Source organism: Vidua chalybeata, chromosome 19, assembly GCF_026979565.1.
Source record: "Vidua chalybeata isolate OUT-0048 chromosome 19, bVidCha1 merged haplotype, whole genome shotgun sequence".
NCBI classification, from domain to species: Eukaryota; Metazoa; Chordata; class Aves; order Passeriformes; family Viduidae; genus Vidua; species Vidua chalybeata.
This window is the reverse complement of record NC_071548.1, coordinates 132,392-155,024: the sequence shown is the minus strand read 5'-3', so window position 1 is coordinate 155,024 and position 22,633 is coordinate 132,392. Positions and strand designations below refer to the sequence as shown.

Below are 22,633 nucleotides of genomic sequence, written 5' to 3'. Positions count from 1 at the left end.
GCACTTCCTAACAAATGAACTACAACCTAACCAAATGGTTCACATCTGTTTAGGCTCTTCTTTTTAACTAAACAAATTAGCATTAGAATACCTGGGAGGAACACAAGGTCCCTTTCTAGATGACAGAACACAGACAATTATTAGCAAGGGAATAACTGTACTGAAAGGAGCAGGCATGGACCTAGCAGATGTTTTCACATCTCCTGTAGTGTCCATGAATGACCTGCACCACAGTGGACACACTGCCACAGCCTTTTGAAGTGGGTGAAGAATCCATTCACAGTCGCCTTCTGAATGAAATTAAAGGCACCAGCCCCAGTGAGTTAAATGTTCCATTTTAACCACTTCCAGCAAAGACAGGTTTTGCTGGGGGGGGGGTGGTTTCCCCCATAAATGGCTAAAATAAAGAGCATCACCCCACTCCTCCCCACCCACAGACTCAGGATACTCAGGAGGCAACAGCTCTGGTTTTATTTCTGTTTTCACTAGTGCTTTCTCACTCCAAGAGCATCAAACCACCCAGCCTCATCGCCCTTCCTCGCTGGAAAATAAGGTGTGATGGGTTATTTGGGGTTTAGGAGAACACAAGACACAAATTAATATCTGCAAAGTACAGTTGGGATTATTACAGCCTCCTACAGTCTGCACATGGGCAATTACAAGTTCACGCCCCTCCAACCACACGGTGCCTTTCAAGCACCCTTATTCCCACTGTGGTCCCAAACACCTTTTAATCAGAGGTTCAGGAGAGGCTCTGGGGAGGAGGCGGGACAGGACGGGGTGAGACACGCTCTCCACTGTGCACTCAGTTAATGGGATTCATCGCTGGAGGAGGTAGCCAAAGGAAACACATGTGTTACTAGGGCTAACACTTAGCTTTTATTGTAAATGTTTTGAAAAAGAAAACACTCTAAAGCTTCACAGAGATATTGCTATTAATATATCATCCAAATAACAAGTGATTAAAACCAACAACAGCTACTATGAAAATGTGGCTTTGCAGCAGTGGACCGCATGGGATGCAGCCGGGAAAATCATTATGAGCAGACCAGCGGGGTGCAATTATAAATAAAAACAGCTCTGCAAAGACTACAAAAGCAGCAATAATCAGTCTGGTCTGTGGTTTAGTGAGGGCTACAGACATTACGGAAGGTGCTATTTATTACCAGAGCCAGGGACACCGCTGGATGAAGGGATGCAACTTCGGGAGAAGTCAACAGAGGGAGTGCCCGCCACCGCGGCCAAGCGAGACTCGGCCCGCACATCCCGGCAGCCGCCCGGAGCAATCCCCGTCCCTCTGCCCCTCTGTCCGTCTGTCCCTCTGTCCGTCTGTCCAGCGCGGCTCTCCTGCAGTCCCCACTGCGAGAAAGGCACACAAGCGGCGGGCGGCTCTGGACCGTCTCCAGAGCTCTGAGCTCTGTAGTCCGCCGGCTCATTGTCATGGCTCCAGAGACAGACGGCACCAAGGCTCAGGTCTGCAGGTCCCTCGTTCAGCTGCACTTCTTCCAGCCTGATGGCTCCTCACCTCACCCACGGGGACCTCCCAGACACCCCAAGGAGCAATCCCTGCAGGCAGCCCAGCGATGCTGCTCCCGGCAGGAGCGTGGGACACAGTGCTGGGTGACTCCTGGGGACCAGACCTGCCAGCAGCAGTTACACCACAGAGGACAGACTCCCTCCCACCCTAAAACAGAAGCATTTGTCAGTTGGCAGCCCTGGAGGCACTGCCTGGCCTGGCCAAGGTCCATGGGGTCCCACGGCAGGGGGGCCGACCTACACCCTGTGCAGAGCTCTGAGCAGCATAGGGAAGAGATGGCATGGGAACATCTGCCTGCAGATGCTTCCACTACACTCTTCTCAATCCTCATTTTTGAAGTGAGGAGGGTTAATCAGCCTCACTCCCAACATATTGACAGCTCCTGCTAGTCCTTGCTCCTGTTGAAAACCAAGCGCAATGCAACAACCAGGCCAGAGCAATCAGATGAGGGAGAAGAGACCTAAATAATATTCCTTCTCTGCTGCTGGGTGACTATGTGGTCCCAGCCATCCTGCTTACCCCTGGCATGCCTGAATTTCCCTTTGGTGCTGCTGGGCGTGGTTCAGTGCAGGGATGGCTTTGGCAGCTCTGCAGAATAAATATCCATCCAAACCTTGGAATTCAGCTGATAAACCCAGGCTGCTCCTTTCCCCAGTCTGGATGCTGTCCAGCAGCTTCCCTGGAAGCTCTGCGGAAATGCCTTAATTACTTTATTTGCATCTCGGTTTCAATTTTAATTTGATACAGTGTCCATGACAAAAAAGAAAAAAAAACAAACCACACACACATACAAAAAAAACCCACCCAACCGAAAACAAAACAAAACAACAAAAACAACACACAAAAAAAAAACCCAAAAAAACCCCCCCCAAAAAAACAAAAACAAAACAAAACAAAAAAAAACAAAACAAAAAAACCCCCAAAAAACAAAAAAAAAAACCCCAAACACCTCCCAGCCTTTCTCAGCAGCAAAAATCTTGATCTTTCTCCTTGGTCAAAAAACCAAAAGATGCGTCTCTGGGCCAGACACTTCTTTGCAAATGAGCTCTGAGTGCCGTGTGTCCAATCCTGAACCTGAAGAAGTTCAGTGCTGGAGCTTGTCCTGCCATGCTGGGAGATTCCCCGGCAGCATGGTCTGGTCTCTGTGTATCCTACCCGCAGGTATGATTCTTTCCTGCTTTTCCCTGTTTGCTTTATGGGTGAGGAAGACAGGCAAGATGTCCCCGGTCATCCCAGTTAGGGACAGTTTGGTCAGTGTGGGAGATCAGATCGCTGCTGTTTCCAAACCCCCAGGGCAATTCCCCAAAGTCTGCATTTCCCTTGAAGAACAGAGAGTCTAGCTACAACCACAGTTTTGAGGGGCACAGGCAACGTGCATTACAGAACACATTCCATGAAAAAAATGTATGAAAAGGAATCTGTAATTACAATAGAAAGTGTTAAAAAGGGGAGCAGGGGCAGAAAGGACCATGGGATGCATCTGGGACAGCAAAACCAGGGGAAAAACCTCAACTGCCAAATAGCCCCGGTCGTGAGGGCTGCCCACACTTTGGAGACACATGGAAACTTCTCTTTGGGTATCCCACTCACTCAGTGGGCAAGACTGAGTCAGGTGTCCTACAAAAATGAGAATACAGGCATGAATTCAGAGCTGTTCCAGCACTAGTGGTGAGGGTCAGGCTAGAAAGGTCCTTTCTAGCACCTTTTTCTGAGTCCTTGTGCCCTCCCAAAGCACATGCAGCAGCCATGCAGCCAAAACCATGGCAGCAGCTCCTCACCAGCTCCCCAGTACAGTCCATGCCCACCACATGCACAGCATCTCTTAGGAAGGGTCAGCAATGCTCAAACAAGCATTTGGGAGCCACAGCCTTTCAGGCACCGGGAAAAACACCCAGCACCTTCCCAGAATGGTTTCATGCGCCAACCTGAGCCCGCTGCCAAATCGTCAGTTCTCGCTCCAAGACCTGGGGGTGCCAGAACTGGTTAGGAACAGTAGAAAACATCTCCACATTGTGGGAAAACAGCTTGTTTTGCCAACTCTGTTCTGTGAAACACATGAACTGTACTTTTTCGAAATACTGGAAAGCAGCCCGAGGTGCTGACCCAGGCTGGAAAATCTTCAGCGCAAACAGGTAAAGTCTGGAAGCAGAAAAGCAGAGGTGACGGACGATGGTGTCAGACTCTTCAGTAGAGCCCAGTGCAGCACAAGGAGCAGTGGCCATAAACTATGACACAAGAAGTTCCACTTCAATATGAGAAAGAACTTACTTCCAGTGAGGGTGGCAGAGCACTAGAATTCCCAGGGAAGGTGTGGAGTCTCTGTATCTGGAGACATTCCAATCCCACCTGGACATGTTTCTGTGTCAACTGCTCTGGTTGACTCTGCCTTGGCAGGGCATTGGATAAGATGATCTCCAGAGGTCCCTTCCAACCCCAGCTATTGTGGGATTCTGTGAACAGAAGGGTTCAGAAGGCAGCTCTGAAGCTCACTAGACCTCCTGCTGGAGCACTAGAAGACTTTTTCAGACTAAAAAACTTCGAGGGAATCATCCAGAAGGGTACAGTCTGAGGGATCTCAGGAAGAAAGGTCATCACTGATGACACTTCTGGACTCCCAACACAGTTGTGGCCTTTGACTTCAAATTAACCCCATGCTGTTTGGGAGATGATGAACATTAGAAGCAGACTCTGACTTCTCCTGGGCGAGGCCAAGTACTGGACACATGCCCCTGGGGGACAAGCCCTGCCCTGCAGCACTGACCTTGCCATGATGGGAAGAAGGAATTGCAGCACCAAGAGGCAAATAATTGACTCAAGGTCCCATGGACAGCACAAGTGGCACCCTGCATCCCATGAGCCCTCACCAGGACTGGCTCTTGGCCTGGTTAAGAAATTCCATGACTCAAAATGCCATTGGGGACAGCCTGCAATGGACCATATAGAATTACCACCTCCAGCAGAGCTGCTTGCAGGAAACAGTGCTGATATCTCTGTTTTAATAGCAAAGTGTTCTGTAAACACCCTGCATTTCCAAGGAAGAGGGAATATCTAATCATCTCTGGAGAGCAAGCAGCTCTCCAGAGCTTTCTATCTGTAATGATGATTTCTAACAGTATCACTGTTTCCATTCCTACTCTCCTGGGACTGCCAGAATTGAAAAGGACATGTGTTTTGTGTAAGCCTTGAAATGCCATGGCCTGGCTGAATGGGAAATGCTGCTGGAGCCAGGAGAGTGTGAATGTGTGACTCTGCTGGGGCAGATTATTTTGGAGATTGATACAGGAAGTGAGAAAAAAAAGCCCAGTGGGGGAAATGAGAAGGAAAAGTGCTGTGAGCACAAAGATTAGGTTTCTTCACTCATGCTGGAACAAAGAGCAGAGCGTTTTGTTCCATCAACTGCCTACCGTGCTGGGATGCCTGCTGTGCTGGGATGCCTCCCTGGCAGGGGTACCAGGATGCCTGCTGTGCTGGGGTACCACACACAGCTCACACAAGGCCTGGGGCTCCTTGTGAACCTGAGAGCTCAGGGCAACTCCCAATCACACAGCTCTGCTCCGCACACCACCCTGCCAGGCCAGTGCTCTGCTCTGTGATCTGCTGAACGTCAGGGCAAAGGAGAGAGGAGGGGACCCAGTCTCCCTGCAACTCCTCAAAGCCTTACCCAGCACTCACCTTGCAGGGCTGTTCAGAACAATGGGTGTGGGCTGACAGAGACATGAGCTGTTCCCTCCTCCAACAAGAAGCATCTCCATCCCTATTTTACAGCTGGAGTTCATTTCTTCTACAGAGATCTGGAAAGAATGAAAATCTCCTGAGCCTCAGGGCTACTGTTTTATCTACAAAACCACACAAAAGATTTAAAGTCCAAACAGACAAAACCCAGCTTCATCCTCTTGAGTCACTGGTTCAGATTCCTCCATAAGCTTCAGTGCAGGCTTCTGGCAATGCAGAGTTGCCTCCTTTGACAGTAACACCAAGATGGGACCCTCTCAGCTACCAGCAGACCAAGGGCTAGGAGGGATACAGCACACCACTGCTATTTTTTTTACTACCACATAAAGAACAGGTATTCCATGCTTGGGGGTCGGAACAAGATGGTCTTTAAGGCTCCTTTCAACCCAAACCATTCTGTGATTCTGCAGGACCAGTTCATAGGGAGTTCTTGAGTAACCAGGATAAAGAGTGACAAACAACCATATTCAAGTTATCAAAATGGGATAAGGGAAAAACAACATTGCGTTTCTATGCAGGAACTGCTGTTCCAGATCCAAGGAGCCCTCAAAGCCTGATGTTTGCACAGCCCAGCACAGAAATGCAGAAAGCCCAGGCTTATCTCCTGTGCAAAGCCATCCCAGCAAGGCACCTCATGCACTTCACCTGCCTCCTCCCTTGCAGAATTTGGGCAGCAGTATCAGCAGTTCTGGAGGGGGGGATGGCTAGCATTAGTCCTCTCTGGGGGATCACAGGGACCACAAACAACCCTGGGCGATGGCAGACAGTTCAGAATTTTTCATTTACCATAGTGGCACCAGCAATATCGAAAAAGAGACCTGAGAGCACCTACTGCAATATCCGTCTCCTGCTAAGTCTTCACTTTGTCAAGGTGTCTGTTTGCAAAGCACATGCAACAGCAAAATTTCCTAAAGGCAGTAAAATGGCAGCATATGTCCGTATGCTGACACATGGCCAATGTGCAGCAGAGCTGAGAACAATTTCTAGGTAAAGAAAGTGTTTATTTTAAAATAAGAAATTTAAATAAGATATTATCTTACATTTAAATCCCATATACACTGATTCTAAAGCCATGCTTTCTCTCAAGGCCAGACCCACTGGGTGTGGAGATGTTGGTGCAGCCCAGTGACCTGTATTTTGCAGACATTCAGTGATTATTACAAAGCTCTTGTCCAGCCCTAAACCCTGTGAATGTTACACATTTTGACCCAAGAAATTAAGATGACTGTCTTCAGAACACAACCACAGGCACGTCCTTGAGACCTTTAATCAGAATGGAATTCCCCAGCAGCACCCGGGAATTGCAGGCCATCTGAAGCCTGGCTCTACAAGGACTTAGGAGAAACCCACAACCCTCCTGCCTCAGCACCACTTTCTGCCTCTGGGAGGAAAATCTGTGGGTTTTTTTGTGAGCCATCTGCTCTTTTCAGCTTTGTCTCTTACCTAAAGGTTGACCAAATTCTTTGGTTTTGCACAAACCCCTTCCACTCACATGTGATTTATTTTGTGCTGCTTGCACAATAAATCAGTATTTCACAAGCTGTCCTTACTCTTGCAGTGGTCAAGAACATTGCTGCACTGAGAAGTGCCCCAAAACTACCAAATACCTTTGCAATTAACTGAACCCGACCAGAGTTTCAACAAGAAGTGAATAGTTTAAGACAGATTTGGAGCACTCGTCTCTTTTGGACAGTATGCACTTTATTGCAGAGAAGACTGGATGCATTTTTAAAACAAATTCAGGAGTTGCACAGTTTCCATACAGTTCCACAAAGTGTCACCCACAGTAACTTGAGCACAGCAGAGTCTGTCAGACAGTGAGGGAGCTCCATCTTGTCACCTGCAATCACTCAAGTCACCAAATCTTGCAGCTGGCCCTGCTCCTGCAAGCACCTCTGCCAGAAAACAGAGGTTAAACCGTGTCACTCCTGATTTACACCAGCATAACTGAGACCAAGAGCCAGGCTTGGATCATGAGAGCAGCCAGGGAAGGTTTTATGTCAGTGTGACACACCTGTGGTGAAAGATTTGTGATGTTTCCTGAGGGGCTTTATTTGAGAACAAGCTCGAGACAGTGTCTTCCTTTTCAGGTATTGCTGTATCTTTGGATCAGTGCTCATCCTGCTGCCCAGTCCCTCTCCACATGGGAAAGAAATCTTGGCATGAAAACACATCAAGTCATAACACGTACTACCACAATAAACTATCACTGTCTCTGACTGCCCCCGAAGTTGCTGTGTTTGGGAGCACAACAGGAGGTCACAGACAGCTCCAGGCAAGATGAGGGTGAGCCACAGCTGAGCAGCAGGATCAAAAGCATGTTAAACTGTGACCAGAAATGTTCTTCAGTGTATCATTTAACAGGGATAATGCACTCTTCTCGGGAGACCATCCACAATAATTGCTTTGGAGAGACACTGGCTACATCAGCAAGTGAACATTCTGTTAGATTAAAATCCCCAGCCCTTTTTCTGTAAAATACGTTTCCTTACCTATTAATCACCCCCAGAGTGAAGCCTTTCTGAGCCACCACCCACACTGTGACATTAAACACAGCTCAAGCCCCTGATGCCAGTCCTGAGCTTGTCCAAGGATGCTGAGACTCAATGGGCTGGCATAAGACACATTAACATGGAAAGGCCTTACAACCACCCGGCTCTGGGATATGCTTCTCACCTCCTCCACAATTCACAGCCTCTCTGCCATAAACAGTAATGGTGGTTTTTACCAGCTGAACATCTGACACACAGGGCTCAAACACTAATGACGTAAAACCACATGGGAGTAAGAAGTTCCCTGTGATGGAAATACAGTAGAATGGCTCAGTGTGTCCAAGGGATATGCTACAGGAGAGCTGTTTAAATGCTTGTGTGTGTTGTGCTGAAAGACAGTTTTCTTCACTCCTTTAGCATTGTGCCAGGTGTATGAGACCTAAAAATCTACTGAGGTGAATAGGAACCTTGGGAAGAGCAGCTGATTGAAAAAAGCCCCCAAAACTGAGGGCTTTGGTGTAATACCAGTGCAGGGATGGCACAGATTCAGAGAAGAAGAGTTCACCCTCTCATGTGCTTCAAAGCTTTAATTAAAGGAAAGGGTGCTTGGGGAGAAGGGTGAGAAATCATTCATTGGTCACTTCCTGATGGATTCACCAAGGCTGCCAGTGCTGATGGCAGCACGTGTGCTCATGTGACTTCCTAACTTAATTACCTCAACTACCCATGAGGACAGAGACCACAACTCACAGGGACTTAGGAAAGCCATCCCAAAGTGATGTGCTTCTGGCATAGGCTAAATCATAACCTGTGATGAGTTAAGGGGCCCGAGACCCGAATGCTTTAAGCTCTCCTGACCATTCCCTTTCAAAAGAAAATACAAAATTACCACATGAAGAGGTCGCTAGGCACAAATGATTCTTCTTCAAGCAGATTCTAACAGATTCCCACAGGATTCCCCCTTGCAATCACTAAAATATACTACCTTATATGTCATGAGGATGACAGGTATTGACATTTAAGGCAATCTAATTTCCATAGCCATCTCATGACTTCCCCCGGGTAGATCGCCTTTGTCTTCCTTCTCCAGGACTGATTTCTTGCAGGTGAACATGACAAGCAGCAGCATTGGCAAGTGCCACAAACTGCAGAAGAAGAGCTTCCTGGAGCTGCTGCGGTCAGCATCCCTGTAGAACCGAAAGCCGAGGTAGGAGATGTAGAGGTTGATAGGGAGTGAAATGATGGGGAAAGTCCATGTGGTGATGTTGAGGACAGGAGCCACCGTTGAGAGTCCAATTAAGGCCAGGCAGTGACGCAGAGCCACCCGCCTGCACAGCCCTGGGTGAGTGACAGACATCATACAGTATCCTCCTCGGGAGTAATCTTCCCGCAGACCCCAGCTCAGGGCATTGAAGTGAGGGAACTGCCAGGAATAGAGGATCCCTCCTAACAGTAATGCACCTGCAGTGGGAGAGAGAGTGTTAGACAGTCCCTGCAGGAAGTGCCACACACAGACCTCAGATGTCACACCCTGTTTGCAGTGCTACTCACCTGTGACACCAGTGACACTGCACACCGGTGGCACTGCTCTGTACAGGGACAGGGCAGCCCCATGACATAAGGAACCTCTGGTTCTCATGGCATTCACACAGGGCTGGAGCATGGTGGTTTATCTGGTTTTGGAGCACTTAATTTGAAAAGCATTTCAGCAAGTCACTTCCTTCTAAAGAACTACTGCTAATTGGTTCCTGCACCAACTGTCTCTGCCTGAGGGAAGATTGGTAGGAATGAAATTGGGGAACAGACTGTATTCCTGGGAGCCTCTGGAGTCTATTCTCAGGTTCCTGAATTGGTGTGTCCAGAGAAGAAAAGAGCTAGTGGGCAGAGCAATGGTTGCATCAACCAGACACAGGGAGCCCAGCTCAGTGACAGAGGACAAGGAGGACAATCTGCTGCTCCTGAGACCTCGGGAACACCACACCTGGTAGGCTGGAGCAAGGCCAAGCCCACTGCATGAGGGAGGGAACTGCTCCTGGCACAGGACAAGCTCCATCATGGACCTGGGCAAGGGGCAGAACTGGCAGAAGCTGTTAATGAACTAACAGGAGATGGAAAACTTATTCCAACCAATTGCAGAAACCTCTAATCAGTTTGATCAAGTAACTCTATTCACACCAATTAACTACTTTCACATTTAAAAAGGAGCTATGGAACCACCACATTTCCACAGCTCTTCCTCGGACACAGTACAGGGTTTACTGAAGCAGAAGTAGCTCATGTGCTAATTTTAGTGAGCCTCCAGGAGGCCCTCAGACCAAACTCCCTTCACTAATTTTATCTGAAGACCCCAAGGCTGTCCTCTAAGGCTGTTGCAATGTTATGGGCATTCCCAGGTTTTCCTTTTGTTTCCCCAGCTCCCAAAGCCTCTGTTCTCCCATTAAAATATTTTCTTTGTATCTCCCTGCCTCCATGAGCTCATTCTTTATGGAAACTTCTTCTCCAAATGGAGCCATGCATCCAGTGTTATCTTAATGACCTGAGAGAAGCAGCAACACTTACCTGCAAACAGGTTAAGGTATTTAAATTCTTCCCCAGCAACTCTGACAAAGCCCAAGTCACTGTGCCCTCTGAACAGCTTCATGGTTCAGATCTCCTCTCCATCTATTCCTTGGAGCTGTGTATGCCTAGTTCTTGTCTCTAACAGCACAACTGACACTAGCGCTGTCTTGCAGTTAGTAATAATCTTGGTTTGCAAAACTGCCTTTTTTCTCCCTGCCTTATCACCAGTGAAGGAACTCTCCATTAGACTTCATGCAAGTTTCCAGCAGTTTATAAATGCAGAAGTGGTGTAAAAGACCCATCTCACTGCTTTTTTGAATGAGTAAAAAATACTCCGTGAAGTGAGTATGTACCTCTGGAAATTGATTACATGAAGCACAGAGATAGAGACACACACCCTGTGTGGTGCAGCTTTCAGAACATTGTCTGCCATGAATTCCAGGTGATTTCATGGGAATCACAGGATGGTTTGGAAGGGACCTTAAAGATCATCTCATTCCACTCCCTGCCATGAGCAGGGACACCTTCCATTAGACTAGGTTGCTTCAAGCCCTTTCCATCCTGGCCTTGGATATTTCCAGGCATGAGGCAGCCACAGCTGCTCTGAGCACCCTGGGCTCCCCACCCTCACAGGGAAGAATTTCTTCCTCGCATCTAATCTAAACCTACTCTCTGTCAGTGTGAAGCCATTTCCCCTTGTGACGCCAGACCCATGTAAATAGTCTCTCTCCATGTTTCTTTTAGGCCCTATCTGGTACTGGAAGGCCACAATTAGGTCACTCCATTTCCTGGTCTATGGCCCAAAATGCTTTAAATCCAGCCACACAATCCTTCTAAAGTAGATCTTTTGGATGTGAATGTTAGCACCTTTTCTCAATTGGAACCTATTAAGACAGCTGAAAATTATGTACTCAAAAATTACCAATAATTTCATAATATCATAGACGGAAAAGTCATTTTGGCCCTAACAGAACAGTATTTGATTCAGTTTTGCTGAAACCTGAGGGAGCAGCTCTGCTGAAATAAACCAAAATTAAACTTACTGAAGGAGCAGCTCTGCCTACATCAGGAGACACAACAGGGAAAATGTTTTTATCGTAAGTCACTCTGTAGCTTTTTCCTATTCTTGTAAAACACATTAATGGAGGCAAGATCCTGAATGTGCTACACCTAAGAGAGCGGTATTTTTCAAATATCACATCTGAAGTGCTTTAGAGACACTAGCTTGTCATTGTTCAGAACTTAGGTAAAGGTAAGCTACAATTATCCATCAGCTGATGAGTCTTGAGCAGATGAAGCCAGGGCCTAAGACATGGAGCAGAGGCTGTTCCTGCTTCCCACGGCTCTGGACCTGTGTCTGCGTCCCTGTGTTTCGGCTCTAACGCAGGTTTTGCTTATTCAGTTGTTCAAATGTGTGCAGCCAAGCTCAAAACACACCCTAAACCTCAAACACACAAAGCCCTTTAACAGTTCCCTAACTATGACACCATTAAAAAAAGTCATCTGGAGAAACTTTTAAACACAAACAGACCAACTGAAATACTTGAGGCTGGATTCCCATTTACAAAGCTCTAGTTTTTACATGCAAGCCCTTGGAATTTAATTACTTTGATTACATTACAACCATTGAGATAATTGATATTTTACAGAGAAGCTGAACAGTGAAACAATTTAATAGCCCATTATGAGGACTTTAACTGACCCAATCTTTTTGTTTGGTTCCCATGTGCTAGGACATCCTACAATTTCCTTGACTTATGCGGAGATTGTCAGGTTGTCAGAGATTTTTAAGTGCCACATAAGACTGATGACTTGCAAAGCACAGCACATGGTACAGTACAAGTCAGCATCAAATGAGCTCACAGTAGGAATCCTGTCAAGCCCAGAGCAGACACTGTAATACTCATTAATTACTAGATGAATGTTAACTATGTCATAATTAAGTCAGCAGTGTTTTTAAGCAATATTACAGCGAGACATACTCTGGAGACTAATCTGGTTCTAAACAGAGCTGAGTCTACTCTATGGCCTCTGTGCCATTCCCAACAGTTTGGGAACTCAGCTTAATAATTGCAAATCTCCCTTTTCTCTACAGAGTTTATAATTAAGTGAACATCAGACAAGGTTGTTCCCAACTGGAACACATGAACCTGGCACACGGTTCGCAAAAGCAAAGCTGATTGTCGGAGCAGAGTCATTGCTTGGGCAGCAGGAGACAGCCAGGGGACACCCAGGGACACCCAGGGACACCCAGCACCTTGGGGTCTCTTGGTTCCTCCACACCTTGTGGAAATCTGAGACAGGCAGACTGACAGGAACTCAGATCTCTCTGCTTTTCTGCAACAGCTCATAAATTGCAGGACCACAAGTACATGGCTGCCTTGTGGATATTCCAAACTCCCTAGACTTTTTGGTCAAATTTTTAATTGCTGCAATTGAGCCCATTTATGACCAATTCTTCTCTCCAAGTGTGAGAACCTGGGATAGATGCAGCAGACACTTAAAAATCCCAGTAAGTTGTCAGATCAGTCCTGTTTGATTTTGGAAAAAAATGAAGTCAGCAAAAGAAAATAAGGCCCAGGTCTCCAGAACTCTTTCACTCTTGTGTGCAAAACTGGAATAAAATACCTTCTTCCTGAGTTCCTATTCTTTCATATTTTTTCACTGTCTTAAATCATCTCAAAAGTTCCAGGATCACAGAGAACCAGGTAGGTCCTAAAGCACACACAGAGCTCAAGATAAATAACACATTTTATTATTCCTCATGAATTTTAAGGTTAAGTTATTATTTCTTTTCTTAAATTTTTCTTTGTGATTTATTTAAATAGTAATAGACCTCCTTTATAATAAACAAGAACAAGCTGAGATTTTTATTTTATTTTAATATATAAGATAAAGCAAAAATATCAGCTGGCATTGAAGAAGGTAGAAAATGGTTCTTTCTTTCTGTAAAGATATTTTTATCTAGTGAAATACTGAAGCTTCATAAATTGCACTTTTCCTAAGACAAACAGGACACTAAATTTCACAGTCATTCAGCAACTGCTTGGATGTTTTACAGTTCAATACATTTGGATAAGATTTGGAAAGAATTGTGAGATGAGTCTTCCAAAAGCAACTAGTGACTTTGGGTTTGCAAACTGCAGCAGTTGATAGTCTAATTTTCAGAATTACAAAAGCAAGAAGCACACCCTTCTGAAGTTCTGCTCTTTAAAGTGTCAAGAAGGCCATGTGGCTCTTCATAAATCTTGATTCAAACTTCATGGTTTGTTCCTTCTAGAGCAATTTATTATGATCTCGTTTGCTGGATTGTCCAAATCTCAGATGAGAGAGCAATGTCAGTGCAGGAGCCAGACTAAGTCCTTGGGCAGGAAGAGCCCCTAAGAGGAGGAGGCTGGAAAATGGTTTTTAGGGTGTAAGTCCTTGAAGGCCATGGGCTCTGACCACTGGTTAACATCCAGAGAGGAGAGCAGAGCATTCAGGCATCAACAGCTCCTTGTCCTGCCCACCCTGGGCTCACACCAACATCAGTGACACAGTGATTAAAAGCTCCAGATGCAAATGCTGGTTGCCCAAACTTCTCATGTCCCATAAAGGACAGTGTTCAAGTCCATACAAAATCTATTCAAGAAAGAGTAAGTACATACAGCTGCTGAGTTATCAGTGCCAACATAACTCTCTGAGCAAACTGAGCAACCTGAGGACTGCAAACCTACCTTCTTAACCACTAAAGGTCAGAAATAACGTTCGAATTCTGCCTGTCTCGTGTTGAGGATGCCACTCTCTTAAGTAACGATTTGAAATATGCCTCTTTCATGCTGGCAATACCTTTCATCATCAAAGAGCTTTATACCTGTTCAGTTGGCACATGGAGCCACTATGATGGTTTCACCCACTGATGAATTATTTCAGCTTAAATGAGGCACAACACTTTGCGATGGTCCAGCTGAAACTCTCAGAAAATTTCTGAAGACAGGTTTTTCCAGCAAAGTCCTTGAACTACAGAAGGACACAGGCTGGAGCACAGTGTGTGCTGGTGGAAGCTCCAGACTCAGGAGCAGGATCAGCTAGAGTCTGGCCAGCCTGGGCAGGCAGGTGAACATGAGCCTGTCCACACAAGTCAGGACAAATGTCCCAGATTATCTACAGGGACTGCTGTTCCTGAAAACACACTGCAGAGGCGCAACATGTGGTCTCTTTTTGCCCTTCTTATTGTACTGTAAAGAACACACAGTGCTCTCCTACTGCACAGGGTTCTGAAACCTCTCAGATCATGTTCAGTCTGCAGACAGGACAAACACCTATTCACTTAATCAATATAACAAAAAAAAAAAAAAATAAGGAACAGGAGCTACCTGTAGCATCAGTTCAAGAACAGACTTGCTCCTTCTGTCTTTGCTCTGGTGCTGCATATGTATAACAGGAAAGTGGCCAACCAGGCATTAAAATAAACATGGAATAGTTAAATATCAGCTCCAAAACAGATGTTGAAATCTTAACTGCATTTCCCAAAGCTGGTGTTTACTGCCTTGGCAACCTAAGAATGCTGTTTTGCTTTAAGCACAATTTTAGTAATTCTTCTGCCCTGAATAATGTGAAGGAATTTTAAAATTATTTCCAGACATTGGTAGCTGTGACTTAAGAGAGGAAAGCACCGGCCTTTTGTCTCTAGGAAACGGGTATGGGTTTGGCTGCTGTAGGGAGGGGAAGGCTTTGGCAGTCTAAGCTCAGTCTCTTAATGGATCATAGTCAGGAAACAACCACACACCGTTTTACTTGATAGCACACAACTGGCTCTCTTCCCTCAAAAGATGTTGAACAAATTACTCCTCTTTAACCCAGACAAGGTAGATTAGAGCTCAGAGATTTGACTTGGTCCAGCTGTATCCACCTGCTTGTGAGCACCCATGCTGTCTCAGGCAGCCTTTTCCACCTTTTCTACCAAAGATTTTAACATAACCAGTCCCAAACTCTTCACCACAGTCCTATATAAGTTTTACAGGATGTTACATTCAAAAGAAATGTAAAGAATACATGTCCAAACCCTTTACTTTCTGTCTTTTTTTTTTGTGCTCATTCACAAGTTTAACACAGTAGTCTTCCCTGGAGATTTGCAACTGTGAGCAATTCTGGGGATAAAGAAAGGTTTTAAAATCTTGTCAAAGCCTAGTTGCCCACTTCAGGTTCAGGACAATCTTAAAGGATCATTTGGGGGTATTGGTACAAAGATTCACAATGGAGAGTCATGGCCAGAACACACTGCTATGTCCTGATCCAGAAGGACTGGTTTGTTCAGCTCTTGCTTGAATTTTCTGCTTGTGAAGGACAGCTGGAAGATACAATCATTACTGCCTGTGCTTCAGCTTGCTTTGGTGATGGAAAATGATTGTTAAATCAATTGACCTCCAGTTACAAGTGTTCAAGATACTGTCCTGATATCATCCCTCCTGAAAATAAATGTTACCAGCTACCTAATTCTTCCCACTGTCTTTAGAATTAGGAACAGGATTAGCTTGTCAAAATTTACATCTTAATTTGCAATTATGAAGCCTTCTCAAACATAAAGACATTTGGGAATTACCTAGACACTAACCTTAACCAAACTGATGCAATTCCCCTCTACTTTACCCACATCAGCACCATAGCAAGAAAACAATCAGCACTTCTGCTTCCACTGGAAAACAAAAGTAGATGCTATTGCTTGTTCTTGATGGCACGAGAGCGGCACAGCAGCCTTGAGAGGAAAAAGGGAAAGTATCACTTCTGAAGCTGCACACAAGGTCCCTGGGCTGGGACAATGGTCCCCGCTGTCACTGTGGGATGCATGGCCCAGCCCCTCCAAGGTTACACTGTTGTGGAAACCAAGGGCGACAAGGAAAACACTGGAAAACTCAAAAGCTTCACGGTCAGGGGTTTCAATAGCTGTTTCTTTTGAAGGATGGCACAAAACGCCTGTGGAGCAGGAGCATCTAGGGGCTGCAATAGACTCCTCTGTAGCAGCACTGAAAGGGAAGGGGCTGTTGGCCGTGTGTTTGGCTTGTCCGCAAAACAAAAGGATCCTCAGCATCCCCCAGGAATAGGAAATTAAGTTGGCTGTGGGATTTTTCAACTTCTTGAGTGAGTGTTTCTGGCTTCTGCCTTTAACAGAAGGAAGCCAGATGTCCTCAGGTACGCTCGCCACGTAGAAAAAAGCTCTGTGTAAGTGCACCTCATGTGCACAGTCATGCACAGTCATGTGCACTTCTTGTGTGACACACAACAGGTTATTGCAGCCAAAAGCCTCACAGGGAAACACCTTTCATTACACAGGCAAGGCTGAGAAAACAACACCATATATACCTCACCTTAGCTAACCCCAGCAATAGATGCCATAAAAGAAGAGCCTGTTGGGTAAGACGAAAATAACAGTCTTCTGCAAATATGTTTAGGAAGCATTTACCAAAGGACCAGACTCAGCAGAGGATTGCAAATCTGGAGAGCCATGCAGGGGCTCCTCATCAGCCACCTCTTTCAGGCTCTGGTAGGGTTGCAACTAGCCCAAGGGTGGAAGTCCCTCCTGCAGATCTCCCCATCCTGACTTCCCTGTGGGTGTCGTGTTCCACACCTAGGGGCACAGGGCTACCCCATCAGCCACACACGGGGTAGAGAACCAGGCAAAGGGTATGCTGCCTGTGAACTTGTGGGGTCAGTCCCCAGGTGCCCCAGCAGTGGAGCTGCCATTTCTTTTGTCTTTTATGAAGATGGAAAGGAAGAAAAAAATAGCCCACTGGTTTTGTCCTAAATTCAGACCAGCTGCTCACTAGTATTGTCCCTCTGCCTCATTTTTACAGTTTTACCCCCACAAAGCATACTCCTGGGCCCCCAGCTCCAAGTCTCAAATGTCAGTGACATGAATATCTCTGTTTCCTCTGGAACAGACCACAAGTTCTGCTCTTTCATCTGGGAAGGGAAACCCTGAAAAGCTGAGTTTACCAGTGGGAGTTTATAGCTGGAGCCTCCTCTCCTCCAGCAGTGGGATGCTGGAGCTGCCCTGCTCTGGTGGCTGGCTCCCAGACCTGCTCCCACATCAAGGGGCTTTGAAAGCTCCAAGTGCTTAACTGGAAGGGACACAAAGATCTTCAAGCTAATTTTGCATGCAATTAAGCTGTTGTTTTGCTCTCCTTCCTACTGGCAGACAAGTGCTACACCAGGGGAGGTATGAGAGACTCCAGCCTTTGGCAGGTTGGGCACAGGCCCCCCTCTTCCCTATTCTCCTTTTTTTGTTACTGAAACCATCCATCTGCCAAATGTCACTAGCTGATAAGAACTGCCCGTTTTTAAATCCCCTTTTGTAAATAGATGCTGGCTGACATAATTAATGTCTACCATACAACACAATTTGAATTACAAAGTAAAGGCAATTTAAAAATCAGCCTCCACATGATTACAATTGATACTGAGTCTATAAATTCCAGACCCCGAGGAATTATTTAAATTTCTGAAAATGAATGAAAATCAGTACAAGATGTCTTTCAGGGGAACGAGACCAGGAGTGGAGCATCTGATAAACTAAACAGTCTCTTTAGATAAACATTCTTTGGTGCAGTAATACCTATGGCTCCTGGGCCACTGAGCCTCTGCAATGTCTGCCGCACTGTCAGGGCCCTTATCTGCTCTGCCACCACCTACTCAGAATAAATCCCTTTAGCTGATAAGCACATTAGGCTGAGGAGCCCTGCTTGTCATTTCCATCTCACTGGGTGGTTTGTATGAACTCCACAGCACCAAACTGCTCTGCTCCGCAACACCGATCCTGCTCGCCGGCGGGATCCAGCCTCCAGTGGGATCCAGTCTCCAGCGCCTGAGCAGAGCACAGTCAGGGCAAGAAGTACAGCAGTTCCTGGGCCCCCAGCGTAACAAGGACATGGGACCATGTCCTTTGGAGCAAGGCCAAAGGAGTCCACAAAGTTGATAAGGAGACCGAAGTATCTTCCCTATGGGGACAGGCTGAGAGAACTGGGGCTGTTCACCCTGGAAGAGAGAAGGTTGTATGGAGACATCACAGCACCTTCCAGGATCTGAAGGGGCTACAAGGAAGCCTGAGAACAACTATGCATCAGGAAATGTAGTGACAGGACAAGGGGGAATGGGTTCAAACTGAGAGAGAGGAAATTTAGATTTGATATTAGGAAGAAATTCCTGGCTGTGAGGGTGGTGAGGCCCTGGCAAAGGTTGCACAGAGAAGCTGTTGCTGCCTCATCCCTGAAAGTGTCCAAGACCAGGTTGGATGGGGCTTGGAGCAACCTGGTCTAATTAAAGGTGCCCCTGCCCATGGCAGGGAGTTGGAATAAGATAATCTATAAGGTCCCTTCCAATCCAAACCCTTCTGTGATGTGACTGCTGGGATACGAAAATGTGGAAGGCAAAAAATGGGCTGTGGCATTTGAATCTACTCCAGGTTCAGTTTTGTGTTAACTAAAAATAACAAGTTTAAATGGACATTAGTCCGGAGAGAAAGAACATCAGTATGAGGATAATTTAAAGCATGTATGCACTCTTACACACCAAAATAAACAGCTCTGTTTCTTTCTTTCTGTGCACAAGCTCAGCAGCATTGTGGCACAGTCAGGAGCTCTTCTGCTTGTGGATCCCACGCAGGAGGGGGATCTGGCACAGAACAGGGGACACTGCCAGGTTTGACTTATCTTCCTGTCTCTCTGCTATCACTTAAGTGAATGTCATTATTTTCCTGCTAGTCCTTCCCTTGCAAAATAATTTGAAGGTATCTTGATTTACTAGAAAAACAAAAGTCTTCAGAAACAAATAGTCCTAAGAAGGAGCAATGAAATCTGCTTTCAAGGAAGCAAACGTGTTACTGAAGATCACAGGCTAGCAGTTACGTTCTGCATAAATACCCCAGATACATGGCAGTGACATCCATGTGATAAATTACATTTAGCATGCACTTCTGACCGTCTCACCTGCACTCACTCCCCCAGCGAGGAAACGTTAACATTCCCCATCTTTCATCAGTTTCAAGCAGCTGCCATTAAAAAAACACAACCTCCCCAAACCCACAACAAAGAATTCCACATCTTCCCAGAGACAATCTTATCTTTTGCTTTTGAAATGGGAGGTATTCCCTAAATTACTTTGGCACAAAATCCAGGGATGGGGGCAGGATGTTCAATCAGGCTTAGGAGCAGTTACAGTTAAAGTTACCTATTGGGGCAGAAATGGAACCAAACCTTCCTGGGAAGTACCAGGAGATCTGCAAAGATGTATAGTGTAAGAAATTGCTCAGAGGGCAGTGAGGCTCTGGCACAGGCTGCCCAGAGCAGCTGTGGCTACCTCATCACTGGAAGTGTCCAAGGCCAGGTTGGAGAATCCTGGTCTAGTGGAAGGTGTCCCTGCCCATGGCAAGGGGTTGGAACAGGATGGTCCTTAAGGCTCCTTATGAACCCAAGTCATTCTATGATTCTGTGACTATTGTATAAATTACAGCAAGTGTTTGCATCACTGGAAATATGAGGGTCCCAGATTTCTACCTGTAAATACACTCTCTAAGGAACTGTCTCCAACTCCCCCAAAGGACAAGATACCTCACAGCATCCATGTCAAGAACTCCTGAAGGGAGCAGACATGGCTGTCCTGTTACACACAACAGTTTAACACACAGCTCCCCCCACAAATGGTAATGAAAGGGCTACACTTAAATATTGTTTTCCCTATAACCAGCAACATGTACAACAATGTGGCTGCTGTGAGAAGATTACAAGGAGAGAAAATCCACAGGAAAATGTAAACTCAAATACCCACCACTTTAGCAGTGAGAACTTTCCTTCTCATTAGTTTCCTGACTCCCTTCCTTCACATTCCTCTCTGTTATCGAGTAGAATGATTTTTCAAAATGAGGTGCAAAGGCATTTTCACACCTCTACCTAAAACTAGGTTTTCTCCACACTAATTACACATTATTAATGAGTTCAACAACTGAGACCAAGCTGGTTAGCGAAGGGACACAGGTCTGCACATTGTGTATGGATTCCACATGGATACGATGCTGCCAGGGGCTGAACTCTCTTACTGCAAAAGTAGAATGTTTAACACTGAAAATCATAGTCTACAATGCCATCATTTTCTTCTAGTTATTTATTTTCTCTGTAAAAGTGTTTGTAGGGTTTGTGTTGGGGTTTTTATTGTTTTCATTTGATACTGCAATGCACTAAAATATTACATTCCAGTCCCTGTTTTCAGGATTCTCCCCAGGTGTGCTTCATTACAAACACCAGTATCAGCTCAATAACATTTTTTTCTCTATTAAATAAGCCACCTGTCCTCCCTGACACAGACTGGGAGGTGATTTTAAAAGTTTTAGCTATACATAACACACTAGTTATGCACCAGATTATTGTGTTCTGACAAAGTCTGGGTGGTTTAAAGTTATCATCTTCCACTGGTGGCACCATTGCCAGGGATCATTTCCTCCACAGCAGAACAGGCACAGGGACACATAACCACATTTTAGCTGCAAGTTAGAGAGGAAGAGCTTACTTGGCCACCAGTGGGGCTCCCTGCTGCCCTCTCTGCTGCTGTACAGGGACAGCTTTCCTCTTTGCGAAATAGGTCTCAAAGAGCAAGTTGACAAATTAAAGATAATGACAATCAGTGCCAGTTTAACATGCTGGGGTTTCACTGGCCTCTACAGCAAGGGCTTTTGGAGACATGCAGCTCTGCACTCCAGCTCCTCCAGGCTGAACTGTGCAGGTGAAGCACAGGCACATGAGAGTCATCCTCAGACAGCAACTCTGCAATAAAGTGGCAAAACCAACACAGAAATCCCCAAACGATGTCAAGGTCTAAGTATCTGCAGCAAGAATTATAAGGTATTAAAAATATACATTTTGTTTTAAATTAATTCTACAGAATTGTTAAGGTTGGAAACATCCTTTCAGATCACACAGAATCACCGAATCACTGGGTTGGAAGAGACCTTTAAGATCATCGAGTCCAACCCAGCCCCAACACCTCAACTAGACCATGGCACTGAGTGCCACATCCAGGCTTTTTTTAAACACATCCAGGGATGGTGACTCCACTACCTCCCCAGGCATCCCATTCCAGTATTTGAGCACCCTTTCTGTAAAAGCTTTTTCCTAATATCCAACCTCTATTTCCCTTGGCACAGCTTAAGACTGTGTCCTCTGGTTCTGTTAGTTGCTGCCTGGAGAAAGAGACCAACCCCACCTGACTGCAGCCACCTTTCACGAAGTTGTAGAGAATGATAAGGTCACCTCTGAGTCTCCTTTACTCCAGTCTAATCAACCCCAGATCAAGTCCATCCATCACTCCAGCACCACCACCATGTCCACCATTAAACCATGTCCTCAAGTATGACAGCCACATATTTTTTGAACACTTCCCGGAATGGTGATGATCACTACCCTGGGCAGTCTGTTCCAATCCCTGACCACCCTTTCTGTGAAGATATTTTTTCCCTAATATCCAGTCCAAACATCTCCTAGCACAACTCGAGGCTGTTTCTTCTCTTCCTGTCCCTTGTTTCCTGGGAGCGGAGCCTGACACTCACCTGGCTGCCCCCTCCTGTCAGCCTCCTTTGAGGTCCCTCTTGAGCCTCCTTTTCTCCAGGCTGAGCCCCCCCACCTAGCTCCCTCAGCTGCTCCAGCCCCTTCCCCAGCTCCATTCCCTTCCCTGGACAAGCTCCAGCCCCTCAATGCCTTTTTTGTCATGTTCCCTCTTCTCTTCTAAAGTACAGAGCTGCTAACTATGTCTGTTATGCAGTCCTTAACACAAGACACTATACATACTCTTACATAAAATTTCTAGGTCTAAGTAACTTTCAGAGAAGCAAATATTTGTATAGAAGCAGCACACAATGAAAAAAAAAAAAACACAACACCTTCCATCCTTGCTCTGGTTTAGATCTGTGTGGGAACATGGGGACACAAAGCCAACTCAGACTGACTTTTATTAGGAAGTGCAAAAAGAACAGATTTTGCACAAATTCTGATAATTTCGGGTTAAAAGCCTTGTTGTTGAAAGTATTATTCAAGTCTTAAATATGCCCCCCTGTGGGATGAGTGTGCGCTAAACCAGCTCTTAACAGACCTATTAATTGCACTTCATTAGTTGCTTCAGACTATAAGTTTGTGGAGCCACTTTGATTCTTAAGTTTCTAGCTGGCAGGAAAAACAAGGCCCGATTGTGTCAGAGTTGAGTTGCTGAAGAGATCAGTGTTTTAAGAAAGGATGTAGAAATGGTTCACAGCTACTAAAATAGAAATCTTTGTTTGCTTTTCAAGGAGGAGGGAAGG

At 45.8% G+C, this 22,633-nt stretch overlaps 1 protein-coding gene across 2 annotated transcripts in view; it reads right to left on the bottom strand.

Annotated features, from left to right (window-relative positions):
- Positions 1-6,957: 6,957 nt before the first annotated feature.
- Positions 6,958-22,633, bottom strand: part of LOC128797626 (protoheme IX farnesyltransferase, mitochondrial) — a 99,475-nt gene continuing 83,799 nt past the window's right edge. For both annotated transcript variants that reach the window (XM_053960363.1, XM_053960364.1), the window contains exon 7: positions 6,958-9,222. In XM_053960363.1, coding sequence (XP_053816338.1) covers positions 8,780-9,222 — 443 coding nt within the window. In that variant the 3' untranslated portion in view covers positions 6,958-8,779. The remainder of the gene's footprint in view (positions 9,223-22,633) is intronic.